At 44.1% G+C, this 17,792-nt stretch overlaps 1 protein-coding gene across 1 annotated transcript in view; it reads left to right on the top strand.

Moving 5' to 3' along the window:
* The window catches only part of mrc1a (mannose receptor, C type 1a), a 63,283-nt gene that overhangs the window by 32,918 nt on the left and 12,573 nt on the right, over positions 1-17,792 (top strand). Inside the window, exons 14-22 of the mRNA XM_061965774.1 lie at positions 1,601-1,745; positions 1,824-1,862; positions 12,633-12,796; positions 12,867-12,931; positions 12,998-13,098; positions 15,116-15,255; positions 15,327-15,432; positions 15,501-15,673; positions 15,745-15,853. Coding sequence (XP_061821758.1) covers positions 1,601-1,745; positions 1,824-1,862; positions 12,633-12,796; positions 12,867-12,931; positions 12,998-13,098; positions 15,116-15,255; positions 15,327-15,432; positions 15,501-15,673; positions 15,745-15,853 — 1,042 coding nt within the window. The remainder of the gene's footprint in view (positions 1-1,600; positions 1,746-1,823; positions 1,863-12,632; positions 12,797-12,866; positions 12,932-12,997; positions 13,099-15,115; positions 15,256-15,326; positions 15,433-15,500; positions 15,674-15,744; positions 15,854-17,792) is intronic.

Below are 17,792 nucleotides of genomic sequence, written 5' to 3'. Positions count from 1 at the left end.
TAACCAACGATTGGTATGTGTTTGTTTGGCATTAAAGGAAACTAACAACTATGAACTAGGTTTACAGCATATGAAATACATTTGGCAACAACATGCACTTTGAGAGTGCAGACAGCCCAGTTTTCATCAATTAATATATTCTGTAGACATACCCTCATCCGCGCTCTTTTCCTGAAAGCTGATCTGTCCAGTTTTGGAGTTGATGTCAGCAGGCCAGGGAAGCTAGGGTCGATGTTCTTCTATGCCATCTCTGTCGTAGCATAGCTTTCGTCGGTAAAGTGTGCGGAACAAACGTCCAATTTCTTGGCACTTTCGCATCTTTGGGCCACTGGTGCAACTTGAATCCGTCCCTGTTCGTGTTGTTACACCCTCCGACAACACACCGACGAGGCATGATGTCTCCAAGGTACGAAAAACAGTCGAAAAAACGGAAAATAACAGAGCTGATTTGACTCGGTGTTTGTAATGTGTTTGAGAAAATGGCGGTTGCTTCCCGATGTGACGTCACACGTTTAATTCGCCAAAATTCACCCATTTAGAGTTCGGAAATCGGTTAAAAAAATATATGGTCTTTTTTCTGCAACATCAAGGTATATATTGACGCTTACATAGGTCTGGTGATAATGTTCCCCTTTAACCAACTATTGGGTCAAGGAGCGCTAAAATGCGCAACCCAATGGTTGGGTTGGGAATAACCCAACATTGTAGTGGGCATAACTCAGATTTTGTGTTAGATGAATTAAACCCAATCATCATCTCATCGACGGTCACTCGAACGAGTATGACGATCCTCCTGGTAGGGGTGTATCCCTTTATGGAGGATGCCTGTGCGTGAAGTGAAGTTAATCATATTTATATAGCGCTTTTTCTCTAGTGACTCAAAGCGCTTTACATAGTGAAACCCAATATCTAAGTTACATTTAAACCAGTGTGGGTGGCACTGGGTAAAGTGTCTTGCCCAAGGACACAACGGCAGTGACTAGGATGGTGGGAGCGGGGATTGAACCTGGAACCCTCAAGTTGCTGGCACGGCCACTCTACCAACCGAGCTATACCGTGCGTGACTTTGTTTAACGTGCGGAGACTGGTGCACAGACAGTCACCACACGATCCTTGACAGAATCGGGTCAGGGTCCAGTGGCATGGAGTCCAAGATGACTGGGGACCCTTTTCTGCTGCAGCCTTCTGCCGCCGTTGTGGTAGTTCTTAAATCTACCGCCTTCCGCCTGCTCCGCCGTTGAGGTTTTCACCGTATCCCTGGCTAGGGGGCAGTCAGGTACTAGGCCTTTGCCAAGGGCCACCTGGGGTAACAGTAGTAAAGGGGTTAACCTCCTAGTGCCCCAAGACCCCATAGAGGACCCTCCACTGCGGGATGCACTTTAACGTCATGCCCAGGACACAAATGAATTAAAAATTAACAAATTAAACCCAATAGCTGGGTTATGAATCAACCAACATTGAGTTAGCATAACTCAACTTTTGGGTTAAATAATTCAACGCAAAAATTGGGTTGAAAAAATTAACCCCAAAAAATGGATTGAAATAGGGTTAATTTTTAACCCAACATTTTTAGTGTGTTGTTAACCAAACTCTCGCATAGTACGGCTATGAGAACTGGGGCTATGGGGAGCCAAACAACTACAACGACAACGAACACTGTGCAGAGGTGCAGTTCTACTACGGGCGCCACTGGAACGACCGCCACTGCGAAGTGTACAACGACTGGCTCTGCCAGATTCGAAAAGGTAACGCGCCCACCGGCCATTTTGCAGCTGCGGCCAACATGCACAATCCATTAGTCTCACCTGTTGTTGCATTTGCAGGTGTGACTCCCAAAGCCGAGCCCGTCATAAGCGCGCCAAGTAAGTTCTATTTAGTTATTGATGAGTCCACATTTCCTATGCTGAAAAATGTTTTGGTAAACGTCGTTCAGCTGGGAAATTAGTCGGTGCCTGCAGGATTTCTCCACGTCAAAGTTATGACCCATCCATTCATCCATCCATCCATCTTCTTCCGCTTATCCGAGGTCGGGTCGCGGGGGCAGCAGCCTAAGCAGGGAAGCCCAGACTTCCCTCTCCCCAGCCACTTCGTCCAGCTCCTCCCGGGGGATCCCGAGGCGTTCCCAGGCCAGCCGGGACACATAGTCTTCCCAACGTGTCCTGGGTCTTCCCCGTGGCCTCCTACCGGTCGGACATGCCCTAAACACCTCCTTAGGGAGGCGCTCGGGTGGCATCCTGACCAGATGCCCGAACCACCTCATCTGGCTCCTCTCGATGTGGAGGAGCAGCGGCTTTACTTTGAGCTCCCCCCGGATGACAGAGCTTCTCACCCTATCTCTAAGGGAGAGCCCCGCCACCCGGCGGAGGAAACTCATTTCGGCCGCTTGTACCCGTGATCTTGTCCTTTCGGTCATAACCCAAAGCTCATGACCATAGGTGAGGATGGGAACGTAGATCGACCGGTAAATTGAGAGCTTTGCCTTCCGGCTCAGCTCCTTCTTCACCACAACGGATCGATACAGCGTCCACATTACTGAAGACGCCGCACCAATCCGCCTGTCGATCTCACGATCCACTCTTCCCTCACTCGTGAACAAGACTCCGAGGTACTTGAACTCCTCCACTTGGGGCAAGATCTCCTCCCCAACCCGGAGATGGCACTCCACCCTTTTCCGGGCGAGAACCATGGACTCGGACTTGGAGGTGCTGATTCTCATCCCAGTCGCTTCACACTCAGCTGCGAACCGATCCAGTGAGAGCTGAAGATCCTGGCCAGATGAAGCCATCAGGACCAAATCATCTGCAAAAAGCAGACACCTAATCCTGCAGCCACCAAACCGGATCCCCTCAACGCCTTGACTGCGCCTAGAAATTCTGTCCATAAAAGTTATGAACAGAATCGGTGACAAAGGGCAGCCTTGGCGGAGTCCAACCCTCACTGGAAACGTGTCCGACTTACTGCCGGCAATGCGAACCAAGCTCTGACACTGATCATACAGGGAGCGGACCGCCACAATCAGACAGTCCGAAACCCCATACTCTCTGAGCACTCCCCACAGGACTTCCCGAGGGACACGGTCGAATGCCTTCTCCAAGTCCACAAAGCACACGTAGACTGGTTGGGCAAACTCCCATGCACCCTCAAGGACCCTGCCGAGAGTATAGAGCTGGTCCACAGTTCCACGACCAGGACGAAAACCACACTGTTCCTCCTGAATCCGAGGTTCGACTATCCGGCGTAGCCTCCTCTCCAGTACACCTGAATAGACCTTACCGGGAAGGCTGAGGAGTGTGATCCCACGATAGTTAGAACACACCCTCCGGTTCCCCTTTTTAAAGAGAGGAACCACCACCCCGGTCTGCCAATCCAGAGGTACTGCCCCCGATGTCCACGCGATGCTGCAGAGTCTTGTCAACCAAGACAGCCCTACAGCATCCAGAGCCTTAAGGAACTCCGGGCGGATCTCATCCACCCCCGGGGCCTTGCCACCGAGGAGCTTTTTAACTACCTCAGCAACCTCAGCCCCAGAAATAGGAGAGCCCACCACAGATTCCCCAGGCACTGCTTCCTCATAGGAAGACGTGTTGGTGGGATTGAGGAGGTCTTCGAAGTATTCCCTCCACCGATCCACAACTTCCGCAGTCGAGGTCAGCAGAACACCATCCGCACCATACACGGTGTTGGTAGTGCACTGCTTCCCCTTCCTGAGGCGGCGGATGGTGGTCCAGAATCGCTTCGAAGCCGTCCGGAAGTCGTTTTCCATGGCTTCCCCGAACTCCTCCCATGTCTGAGTTTTTGCCTCCGCGACTGCTGAAGCCGCACACCGCTTGGCTTGTCGGTACCTGTCCGCTGCCTCAGGAGTCCCATGAGCCAAAAGAACCCGATAGGACTCCTTCTTCAGCTTGACGGCATCCCTCACCGCCGGTGTCCACCAACGGGTTCTAGGATTACCGCCACGACAGGCACCAACTACCTTGCGGCCACAGCTCCAATCAGCCGCCTCGACAATAGAGGTGCGGAACATGGTCCACTCGGACTCAATGTCCAGCACCTCCCTCGTGACATGTTCAAAGTTCTTCCGGAGGTGGGAATTGAAACTCTCTCTGACAGGAGACTCTGCCAGACGTTCCCAGCAAACCCTCACAATGCGTTTGGGCCTGCCAGGTCTGTCCGGCATCCTCCCCCACCATCGCAGCCAACTCACCACCAGGTGGTGATCGGTAGAAAGCTCCGCCCCTCTCTTCACCCGAGTGTCCAAAACATGAGGCCGCAAATCCGATGACACAACTACAAAGTCGATCATAGAACTGCGGCCTAGGGTGTCCTGGTGCCAAGTGCACATATGGACACCCTTATGCTTGAACATGGTGTTCGTTATGGACAATCCGTGACGGGCACAAAAGTCCAATAACAAAACACCACTTGGGTTCAGATCCGAGCGGCCATTCTTCCCAATCACGCCTCTCCAGGTTTCACTGTCGTTGCCAATATGAGCGTTGAAGTCCCCCAGTAAAACGAGGGAATCACCCGGGGGAGCACTCTCAAGTACTCCCTCGAGTGAATCCAAAAAGGGTGGGTACTCTGAGCTGCTGTTTGGTGCGTAAGCGCAAACAACAGTCAGGACCCGTCCCCCCACCCGAAGGCGGAGGGAAGCTACCCTCTCGTCCACCGGGTTGAACTCCAACATGCAGGCTCTGAGCCGGGGGGCAACAAGAATTGCCACCCCAGCCCGTCGCCTCTCACTGCTGGCAACGCCAGAGTGGAAGAGAGTCCAGCCCCTCTCGAGAGAACTGGTTCCAGAGCCCTTGCTGTGCGTCGAGGTGAGTCCGACTATATCCAACCGGAACTTCTCTACCTCGCGCACTAGCTCAGGCTCCTTCCCCCACAGCGAGGTGACGTTCCACGTCCCAAGAGCTAGCCTCTGTAGCCGAGGATCGGACCGCCAAGTGCCCTGCCTTCGGCTACCGCCCAGCTCACATTGCACCCGACCTCTATGGCCCCTGCTATGGGTGGTGAGCCCATTGGAGGGGGGACCCACGTTGCCTCTTCGGGCTGTGCCCGGCCGGGCCCCATGGGGACAGGCCCGGCCACCAGGCGCTCGCCATCGTGCCCCAACTCCGGGCCTGGCTCCGGAGGGGGGCCCCGGTGACCCGCGTCCGGGCGAGGGAAATCTGAGTCTCGGTTCTTGCATTTCCATAGAAGTCTTCGAGCTGCTCTTTGTCTGATCCCTCACCTAGGACCTGTTTGTCTTGGGAGACCCTACCAGGGGGCATGGAAGCCCCCGGACAACATAGCTCCTAGGATCATTGGGACACGCAAACTCCTCTACCACGTTAAGGTGGCAGCTCAGAGAGGAGTTGTGACCGTTCATGCAAATCCAACTAATCACTGCCAATTATGCGCGGCCTCCCTCCTTCCGCACATTTTGGCTAACCGGTGTCATTTTGGTGCATATCAACTGCTTCATCAAAACTCACGTTTTGCCTCTTGTATAAACGATGCAGGAACAATATATCTACTCATTATTGCTAAAATGGCACAACTGTCATCCTCCAGCATAGTTCAGACCTACTTACTTTTCCTGTCTGCAGCGCTAAGCCTTCTGGGTAATATAGTAATAAACATTTCGAAACACACCAAAATCCTCACCTCATAGTCTACATGTATTTATATATCTATTTAATAGAGATGTCCGATAATGGCTTTTTTGCCGATATTCCGATATTGTCCAACTCTTAATTACCGATTCCGATATCAACCGATACCGATATATACAGTTGTGGAATTAACACATTATTATGCCTAATTTTGTTGTGATGCCCCGCTGGATGCATTAAACAATGTAACAAGGTTTTCCAAATTAAATCAACTCAAGTTATGGAAAAAAATGCCAACATGGCACTGCCATATTTATTATTGAAGTCACAAAGTGCATTATTTTTTTTAACATGCCTCAAAACAGCAGCTTGGAATTTGGGACATGCTCTCCCTGAGAGAGCATGAGGAGGATGAGGTGTGCAAGGTTGGGGGGGGGGGGGGGGGGCGATAGTGTCCGATAATGGCTTTTTTGCCGATATTCCGATATTGTCCAACTCTTAATTACCGATTCTGATATCAACCGATACCGATATATGCAGTTGTGGAATTAACACATTATTATGCCTAATTTTGTTGTCCGATAATGGCTTTTTTGCCGATATTCCGATATTGTCCAACTCTTAATTACCGATTCCGATATCAACCAATACCGATATATGCAGTTGTGGAATTAACACATTATTATGCCTAATTTTGTTGTGATGCCCCGCTGGATGCATTAAACAATGTAACAAGGTTTTCCAAAATAAATCAACTCAGGTTATGGGAAAAAAATGCCAACATGGCACTGCCATATTTATTATTGAAGTCACAAAGTGCATTATTTTTTTTAACATCCCTCAAAACAGCAGCTTGGAATTTGGGACATACTCTCCCTGAAAGAGCATGAGGAGGTTGAGGTGGGTGGGCTTGGGGGGGCGGGGTTGAGGTGGGGGCTAGGGGGTAACGGGGGGTGTATATTGTAGCGTCCCGGAAGAGTTAGTGCTGCAAGGGGTTCTGGGTATTTGTTCTGCTGTGTTTATGTTGTGTTACGGTGCGGATGTTCTCCCGAAATGTGTTTGTCATTCTTGTTTGGTGTGAGTTCACAGTGTGGCGCATATTTGTAACAGTGTTAAAGTTGTTTCTACGGCCACCCTCAGTGTGACCTGTATGGCTGTTAACCAAGTATGCTTTGCATTCACTTGTGTGTGTGAAAAGCCGTAGATATTATGGGACTGGGCCGGCACGCAAAGGCAGTGCCTTTAAGGTTTATTGGCGCTTTGTACTTCTCCCTACGTCCGTTTACACAGCGGTGTTTTAAAAAGTCATACATTTTACTTTTTGAAACCGATACCGATAATTTCCAATATTACATTTTAAAGCATTTATCGGCCGATAATATCGGCAGTCCGACATTATCGGACATTCGTACTATTTAATCTTTAGTTATCCATGTAAGGCAATTAAGAACAAATTTTAATCTAATTCGGACCTAGCAAAGAAGCAGCATTTAACGTATTTTCCGGACCATAGGGCACACCGGATTATAAGGCGCACTGCAGATGAATGGTCGATTTTCGATCTGTTTTGATATATAAGGCGCACCAGATTATAGGGCGCATTAAAGGAGTCATATTATTTGTTTATTTTTTTTAAATGGAAAACACTTCCTTGTGGCCTACATAACATGTAATGGTGGTTCTTTGGTCAAAATGTTACATAGATGATGTTTTACAGATCATCTTCAAGCCGCTTTCTGACAGTCGCTACTGGATGCGCCGTTTTATGGGCGGTCTTATTTACGTGGCTCACCTTCGACAGCGTCTTTTCTTCGTCATCTTTGTTGTAGCGGTGTAGCGTGCAAGGACGGGAGTGGAAGAAGTTTCAAATGATGGAGCTAACTGTTAACAAGAAGATAGAGGGGGAAAAAAGCAACTTATTGACTATAAAGGCGGACGCGCGCAATTTTTCAGGATTTATGCAGATCCTAAATACAGATCAGCAGGTACCAGAAGGTAAGAAAAGTAGCTTTTGCATAATATTGCGAAACAAAACGGCAGATAATATGTTTTACCTTATACACACACCATAATAATGTTTCATGTGCCGACCATCCATCAAGTGGTGCGGCTTCATAGCTTACCAAAGTTGTACTAAAAGATTTGGTAGATTTTTGAGTGCCGTGTGTAATGTTCTATAATTTCAATGGAACATACAAAATGTTGATGTTGTTTACTCAAGTCATATTGCAGTCTACATGTATCTCTTTTGTTTGACTGCCCTCTACTGGTCACACTTATCATTACACCATGTACCAAATAAAATTGCTTCGAGGTCAGTAAGCAAAACCAGAATTATTCCATACATTAGGCGCACCGGGTTATAAGGCGCAAAGTCAAGTTTTGAGAAAATAAAAAGTATTTTAAGTGCGCTTTATAATCCGGAAAATACGGTACATGTTAGAGAAGTTGAAGTGTGATGATAATCTCTCATCCTCTTTTTTTTTTTACCAACAAAAGTGTTGTTCGTAACAGTTAACAAATGCTCTTGGCGTGTTGGAACATAAACGAATGTTCAAGATGACAACACTTTTCAATTGTAAAACAATCCGATCAGACAGTGAACAATAAGGAGGACTTTGGTGGCGTTTCTTTCTGTATTATAATTAGTTATTACTATTATCAGTTATCATTAATTAAAACAGTACAGTAATTTGACAATGAGCTCTGAGTATGCACTTTTACTGCCATCGCGTGTCTACTTTGAAGTCTGTGTGGTATAAAACAAGTAAAACGTCAATACAGTATTTGTTTTCCAAATGTTGGTGCTTTTTGAGGTGAATGTTGCAAAGAACACTTAAAACATTGATAAAAAAAATGCATACTGTATTTTCCGGATTATAAGGCGCACTTAAAATCCTTTCGTTTTCTCAAAACTGGACAGTGTGCCTTATAACCCGGTGTGCCTAATGTACGGATGCATTTTGGTTGTGCCTACTGACCCCAAAGCTAATTTATTTGGTACATGGTGAAATGATAAGTGTGACCAGTAGATGGCAGTCACACATAAGAGACACGTGTAGACTGCAATATGATGGCAGTCACACATAAGGGATATCTGTAAACTGCAAAATAATGGCAGTCACACATAAGAGATACGTGTAGACTGCAATATGCCTCAAGTAAACAACATTTCATATGTCCCATTGAAAATATAGAACATTACATACGGCGCTCAAAAATCTTGTCAAAATATTTTAGTACGACTTTGGTAAGCTATGAAGCCGCACCGCTTGGATTGTACTGTGCTTTAACATACAAGTATTATTATGGTGTGTGTATAAGTTAAGACATATTATTTTGCGTTTTGTTTCGCAATATTATGCAAAAGCAACTTTTCTTACCTTCTGGTACCTGCTGATCTGTATTTGAGATCTGCGTAAGTCCTGAAAATGTGCGCGTGTCCGCCTTTGTAGTCCGTGCCGACACCGTAGTCGATAAGCTTCTTCTTATTATGAGCAGAGGTGGGTAGAGTAGCCAGAAATTGTACTCAAGTAAGAGTACTGTTACTTTAGAGATTTATTACTCAAGTAAAAGTAAGGAGTAGTCACCCAAATATTTACTTGAGTAAAAGTAAAAAGTATGTTGTGAAAAAACTACTCAAGTACTGAGTAACTGATGAGTAACATACACACACATATCATATATATATACACACATATATATATATATATATATATATATATATACATATATATATATATATATATATATATATACACACACACATATATATATATATATATACACACATATATATATATATATATATACACACACACACACACATATATACATATATATATATATATATATGTATATATATATATATATATACACATACACACACACACATATATACATATATATATATATATATATATATATATATATATATATATATACATTGATATATACAGTATATAATTTATATTTATTTATTTTGCCGTTTTTGTTTACATGTTAAAGGTGTTTTAATGAATATACATGCATGTTTAACACATATAGATTCCTTTCTTTCATGAAGACAAGAATATAAGTTGGTGTATTACCTGATTCTGATGACTTGCATTGATTGGAATCAGACAGCAGTGATGATAACGGCCACGTTTTCAAATGGAGGAGAAAAAAAGTTCCTCCTTTCTGTCTAATACCACATGAAAGTGTTTGGTTTTTGGCATCTAATTTGTCCAGCTTCCATAGTCGTTTTTATACACTTTACAAGAAATACATTGGCGGCAAACTCCGTAGCTTGCTAGCTTGTTTGCGCTGGCTTTCGGAGACTCTTATTTTGAAAGCGCATGCGCGATGGAGCGGCACTTTTATTGTGAAGACAGGAACTGTGTAGTCAGTCTTTAGGCTTTTGACGAGATGTACGGTTGAAATAAAAAAGGGTCTTTTTTCCTTCACAATTTTGATTGATTGATTGGAACTTTTATTAGTAGATTGCACAGTACAGTATATATTCCGTACAATTGACCACTAAATGGTAACACTCCAATAAGTTTTTCAACTTGTTTAAGTCGGGTCATGTGACCGCCTGGCTCTGTTTGATTGGTTCAACGTCACCAGTGACTGCATCTGATTGGTGGAACGGAGTGAACGTCACCAGTGAATGTATTTGTTGAAACGCAGGCACTATGACAGACCAAATCAAACAAAGCGTGCATTAACAGATCGATAAAAATTAGTAGCGAGTAGCGAGCTGAATGTAGATAAAAGTAGCGGAGTAAAAGTAGCGTTTCTTCTCTATAAATATACTCAAGTAAAAGTAAAAGTATGTTGCATTAAAACTACTCTTAGAAGTACAATTTATCCCAAAAGTTACTCAAGTAGATGTAACGGAGTAAATGTAGCGCGTTACTACCCACCTCTGATTATGAGACATTCATCCTCCGCTGTTGCCATTTCTAATATAAAGTAGTGTAAAGTTCTTACTTATATCTGTCAGTAAACTCGCCATGAAAGCGCTAAAACATACCGGTGTAGTGAGTTTACAATATTCACCCAAGGAACTTTAGTTATTAGAGGACGGTTTTTCACGGGACACATTTCCGGTGCGGTTGTTTCCGAGTAGATGCTGCGCGCTATTGCTTGAAGTAAAGTCTGAATGTCATTAAATTGCTGTCATTAGCTCCGTCTTTTGACACTTCTTCCACTCCCGTCCTTGCACGCTACACCGCTACAACAAAGAGGACGCTGTCGAAGGTGAGCCACGTAAATAAGACCGCCCACAAAACGGTGCATCCTGAAGCGACTGTCAGAAAGCGGCTTGAAGATGATCTGTAAAACATCATCTATGCAACATTTTGACCAAAGAACCACCATTACATGTTATGTAGACCACAAGGAAGTCTTTTACATTTAGATAAAAAAATACATTAATATGACCCCTTTAATGCGCCTTATAATCCGGTGCGCCTTTTGTATGAAAAAAGACCTGACTAGACCCGCTCATCGGCAGTGCTCTTTATAATCCGGTGCGCCCTATGGTCCGGAAAATACGGTATATAACATCAATGTTTATGTTTAACATTCTTGTGTTCAGACTAGGGTTGTTCGGTATACCGGTATTAGTATAGTACCGCGATGCTAATGAATCATTTTCGGTACTATACCGCCTCTGAAATGTACCGCGCCCGCATCACGTCGAGTCATCGCTGGTTTTACGAGCAGACAAGCATGTTCGGCAGCGCACAATCACAGAGTACTTACAAGCAGACACAGTGTGTAGACAGAAAAGGGAGAACGGATGCATTTTGGCTTAAAAACTAAAGATGAAGGTGAAGTTATAACACTGAAACGCCCTCAGGAAGAGGTGCTTTAAGACATGGCTAGCTAGCGGCTATAGTACATCCACCGTCGCCAGTGTTTTAGCTACTTCTGAATCACTAATCCTTGTCTCCATGGCGACAAATAAAGTACGTTTCTTACAAGTATCATCCCTGCAGGACGTGGAATAGCTAAACATGCTTCACTACACATCAAAATGTAAACAAACGCCATTGGTGGATCTACACCTGACATCCACTGTAATGATATCAAGTACAGGCACGTATCTAGTCGATACTACTATGATTACATCGATATTTTTTGGCATCACAACATCTTCTTTCGTTTTTTTAAAATTCATATTATGTTTATAAACTCAGGAAATATGTCCCTGGACACATGAGGACTTTGAATATGATCAATGTATGATCCTGTAATGACTTGGTATCGAATTGATACCCAAATTTGTGGTATCATCCAAAACTAATGTAAAGTATCAAACAACAGAAGAATAAGTGATTATTACATTTTAACAGAAGTGTAGATAGAACATGTTAAAAGAGAAAGTAAGCAGATATTACCAGCAAATGAACAAGTAGATTAATATTTAATTTTCTACCACTTGTTCTTAATAATGTTGACAAAATAATAGAATGAGAAATAACATATGTTACTGCATATGTCAGCAGACTAATTAGAAGCCTTTGATTGTTTTAATTACTAATAAAAGACAACTTGTCTTGTATGTTCACTATTTTATTTAAGAACTAAATTGTAATAAGAAACATATGTTTAATGTACCCTAAGATATTTTGTTGAAATAAAGCCAATAATGCAATTTTTTTGTGGTCCGCTTTATTTAGAAAAGTACCGAAAAGTATCGAAATAATTTTGGTACTGGGACAACACTAGTTCAGACAAATCTTTTTGTGTAATAAAGGTTTCTTACCTGCTGACAGTTTCGGCTTAGACAAAAAAGATTTGTCTGAACACAAGAATTTTGAACATAAGTTATTTAAAAAGACAAGATTTGATTAAATGTTATTTAAACCCTCAAAACATCGCAACTTTTGCCACAACTCTTCTGCGAAAGTTGCCGCGTATTCAGGCATTTTAGACCGCGACAAAAAAAAATCCGGCGAAATCCTGGAGGGACCGATTAGTAAAGTCACCTGTTCTTGAGAAACCATGAATTAGTGTGGCTGACTGCCGTTGTCTGGACAGAGTACAACATGACAGAGGACGGGTGGCTTCTTTACAACGACTCGCAGTATTTTATCAACAATGGCCTCCAGCCTAGGGAAGACGCAAGAGCGTTTTGCCAAAAGAACTTTGGCGAACTGGCCGTCATCACGGCTGAGAGTGAGAGGAAGTTCCTTTGGAAACAGGTGAGACTCTCCTAAACGTCACACCTGTCTTGTCCATTCTGATGTGTCCTCTTATGCTCCAACCCTCCAGATCTCCAAGGGCTCCCAGGGCCAGTACTACATCGGCATGACTGTCAATTTGGACAAGTCGTTCAGGTGATTCCGAGTAATGCAAGCCACATAGAAGCAAAGTTCTTTTGCAAACACGGACTCTATTTGCAGCTGGCTGGACGACACCCCGGTGACATATACGGCATGGGAAAACAATGAGCCCAACTTCGCCAATAATGATGAGAACTGTGTGACCATGTACAGGAGCATGGGTAAGCATGGTGCACTCCAGATGAACGCCAGCTTCAGTGCAAGTTGTCATGCTCTAAACCATGGGTGTAATTTCACTTGGCCCTTGAGGCGATATCAAATTAACACTAGAGCTGGCCCGCCGATTATATATAGCAGCGGTGCCGCGGTATACCGCATTCACCGCTAATTCTGATACTTGCCAAACCTCCCGGGAGACTCCCAAATTTCAGTGCCCCTCCCGGAAATCGGCGCGTCCCCTTTTCGCCTAGTCCGAGTGCTGGCCCAGTCACATAATATGTGCGACTTTGATACGCACACAGAAGTGAATGCAACGCATACTTGATCTTCAGCGATACAGGTTACACTGAGGGTGCCAGTATAAAAAACTTTAACATTGTTAGAAATATACGCCACACTGTGAATCCACACCAAACAAGAATGACAAACACATTTCGGGAGAACATCCGCACAGTAACACAACATAAACGCAACAGAACAAATACCCAGAAACCTTTGCAGCACTAACTCTTCCGTGAGCTACAAGGTGTGTGGGGTGGGGGGCGGTGGGGGTGGGGGGTGGGGGGCGGTTGGTGGTAGGTGGTAGTGGGGGTGTATTTTGTAGCGTCCCGGAGGAGTTAATGCTGCAAAGGGTTCTGGGTATTTGTTCTGTTGTGTTACGGTGCGGATGTTCTCCCAAAATGTGTTTGTCATTCTTGTTTGGTGTGGATTCACAGTGTGGCGTATATTTGTAACAATGTTAAAGTTGCTTATACGGCCACTCTCAGTGTAAACTGTATCGCTGTTGATCAAGTATGCGTTGCATTCGCGTATGTGTACGTACAGAAGCCGCTCATATCTTATGACTGGGCCGGCACGTTGTTAGAAGGGATGAAAAGCGGACGTGACGACGGGGGGGGGGGGGGTTGGTGGTAGCGGGGGTGTATTATGTAGAGTCCCGGAGGAGTTAGTGCTGCAAAGGGTTCTGGGTATTTGTTCTGTTGTGTTACGGTGAGGATGTTCTCCCAAAATGTGTTTGTCATTCTTGTTTGGTGTGGATTCACAGTGTGGCGTATATTTCTAACAATGTTAAAGTTGCTTACAGGGCCACTCTCAGTGTAAACTGTATCGCTGTTGATCAAGTATGCGTTGCGTTCGCGTATGTGTGCGTACAGAAGCCGCTCATATCTTATGACTGGGCCGGCACGTTGTTAGAAGGGATGAAAAGCGGACGTGACGACAGCTCGTAGAGGACGTTAAAAGCAGTGCCTGTAAGGCACGCCCCCAAGACTGTGGAATATGAGATATAATGACTGAGATATAATGACTGATGAACACCTTCGTTCGATAATGAAGGTTGTCTCAGCTCAAAGCCTGAGCCCCGACCTTAATGAACTAGCATCCAAGAAAAGATGGCAGGTATCTGGCTTGGGCACATCAGATTAGATCAGTGTGTTGCAAACTGAACAGTTTAAAGTCCAGAATGGTTGGTTTATTCATTATTTTATTTTCAAATTTATTAGCCTGTGGAAAAAGTCAATGTTGATATTTACCTCAGAAGGCTGCAAATGGAAAAGAGGCATTCAATTTTTATCTAAATTGTATTTGATATGCCATTGATATTTTTTAATTAATATTATTATTATTTGAAACTCGATTGTGCATGTCACTATAAAGTTATAAAAGCCTTGCTTGTTCAATATTCAATGCAAAACTTGTTTGTGTCCCTTTTAAAAGGTTAATTTGTTCAACCTTGGCCCGCGGATTTGTTCAGTTTTAAAATTTGACCCACTCTGTATTTGAGTTTGACACCCCTGCTCTAAACCAGCGGTGTTACAGTCATTTTCACTGAGGGCCACATCGCAGGTATGTTTGGCCCCAAAGGGCCGCTTCTAACAGTGAATACTATTGTTACGTAATTTTTTAATGCATTTTATCAGTAGTTTTTTTTTTTTAAACGTACATGAAAAAAGAAAAAGGTAAATTGCAATAATTTCACCCAAAAATTGAGTTTGACACCCCTGCTCTAAACTATTCCAGGGTACTGGAATGACGTCAACTGTGGGGTTGAGCTACCGTCCATCTGCAAAAGAAGCAGTGGTTTTGTCAACACAACAATGCTCCCCACAGGTGTTCCCCAAGGCGGGTGTGCCCCGGAATGGCTGGCCTTCCAAGGCAAGGTAAAAATTAGGCTTTTCGCACATTCAGCATCTCGACCCTGACATCTGATCGTCGGAGCTTGTTGATGCAGTGCTACAAAATTGTCGGCGATGACAGGAAGACGTGGCAGGATGCCAGGAAGCATTGCCAAAACCAAGGAGGAAATCTGGTTTCTGTCCTCAACGAACGCGAGCAAGGTACGCAACAACGAGGCTTCGTATTAAAAAGCATTGACACTCTTTTTCAACGGGAACGTACTTTCCAGCTTTCCTCACAACGCGGTTGCTCGCGTACAATGACGACTTGTGGACCGGCATGAACGACGTCAACTTGGAGATGAGATTTTTGTGGACGGATGGCAAAGGCGTCCCGTACACCAACTGGGCTAAAGGGCACCCGACGTCTACGCCTGATAGCCGCTCCGCCTTCACGGACGAGGTCTGTGTCCGCTTCTGACACGGTCGATACCGTTAGGACCGGTGGTCACATACAGTGCCTCTTTCTGCCAGGCGGTCTTCGACTGTGTGATTATTGTGGGCAGCATTTCTAAACAAATGGGACTCTGGAAGGTGGAAGACTGCAACACCGATCATGGCTTCATCTGTAAAAGAGACATCGGTGAGTGGCCTCGTGAATGCGTTCATCCCTACAACAAAATCTAAATTTCCACGTGAATCTTCGGTTGAGGCTAAAAAAAGCAAAATGGATAAGATCTGGACAAAACTTTGGAATTCACATGGCAGCTTCTACCCAACAAAGTGTTCATAAATTACCATTATTGTTATTTTTTAACCTGTTTTGTAGATGCCCACACATAAATGTAAGGAAAACTGTTTTTCAATCCCCATGCGAGACAAGAAGACACGTTTCCCTTTCCTGTGCTTTCTAGAAAGTAAAATACTGCTAGCAGGTAGTTAAAGTTAAAGTTTAAGTACCACGGATAGTCTCACACACACTGCAAAAAGTCAGTGTTCAAAAACAAGAAAAAAAATGCAAATATGAGGGGTATTTTATTTGAACTAAGCAAAATTATCTGCCAACAGAACAAGAAAATTTGGCTTGTCAAGACTTTCCCAAACAAGTAAAATTAGCTAACCTCAATGAACCTAAAAATACCTTAAAGGGGAACATTATCACAATTTCAGAATTGTTAAAACCATTAAAAATCAGTTCCCAGTGGCTTATTATATTTTTCGAAGTTTTTTTCAAAATGTAACCCATCACGCAATATCCCTAAAAAAAGCTTCAAAGTGCCTGATTTTAACCACCCGTCCATTTTCCTGTGACGTCACATAGTGAAGCCAACACAAACAAACATGGCGGAAAGAATAGCAAGCAAAAGCGACATTAGCTCGGATTCAGACTCGGATTTCAGCGGCTTAAGCGATTCAACAGATTACGCATGTATTGTAGTGTGGAGGCAGGTAGCGAAAACGAAATTGAAGAAGAAACTGAAGCTATTGAGCCATATCGGTTTGAACCGTATGCAAGCGAAACCGACGAAAACGACACGACAGCCAGCGACACGGGAGAAAGCGAGGACGAATTCGGCGATCGCCTTCTAACCAACGATTGGTATGTGTTTGTTTGGCATTAAAGGAAACTAACAACTATGAACTAGGTTTACAGCATATGAAATACATTTGGCAACAACATGCACTTTGAGAGTGCAGACAGCCTAATTTTCATCAATTAATATATTCTGTAGACATACCCTCATGTCAGCAGGCCAGGGAAGCGAGGGTCTATATTCTTCTTTTGATCATCTTCGGGACGGTGTGAGCCAAGACATCCAGGGGGTTTAGCTCGCTCGTCTGCGGGAACAAACTGCCGCCATTGCTTGCCGTGCTACCGAGGTCCTTTGTCCCTGAATTGTTCACACACTCCGGCAGATTCAATGGGAGTCTGGCGGCAGATTTCTTTGACTTTATCGTTGGAATTGCATCTGCTTTGAGTGTCGCAGGATATCCATACATTCTTGCCATCTCTGTCGTAGCATAGCTTGCCACTTTGGCATCTTTGGGCCACTGGTGCAACTTGAATCCGTCCCTGTTTGTGTTGTTATACCCTCCGACAACACACCAACGAGGCATGATGTCTCCAAGGTACGGAAAACAGTCGAAAAAACGAAAAATAACAGAGCTGATTTGACTCAGTGTTTGAGAAAATGGCGGATTGCTTCCCGATGCGACGTCACATTGTGACGTCATCGCTCCGAGAGCGAATATTAGAAAGGCGTTTAATTCGCCAAAATTCACCCATTTAGAGTTCGGAAATCGGTTAAAAAAATATATGGTCTTTTTTCTGCAACATCAAGGTATATATTGACGCTTACATAGGTCTGGTGATAATGTTCCCCTTTAAAATAAATATATTCTCACTAATAACAACTGTACTACTATATGAGTAGGTATTTTCTGTTGTTTCATTGAAAATAAAACAGCAAAGTCCATTTGGCTGTCATCTGTTTTAATTATGAGACACAATTGTGTCAAAGTCATGATTTTTTTTTACATGCTTGAAATAAGAAATGAATACTTTAAAAAAGTAGTTTTAT

The sequence above is a fragment of the Nerophis lumbriciformis genome, linkage group LG07 (genome assembly GCF_033978685.3).
Source record: "Nerophis lumbriciformis linkage group LG07, RoL_Nlum_v2.1, whole genome shotgun sequence".
Classification (NCBI taxonomy): domain Eukaryota; kingdom Metazoa; phylum Chordata; class Actinopteri; order Syngnathiformes; family Syngnathidae; genus Nerophis; species Nerophis lumbriciformis.
Note: the sequence above shows the minus strand (reverse complement) of the source record. Positions and strands in the feature narration are given on the sequence as shown.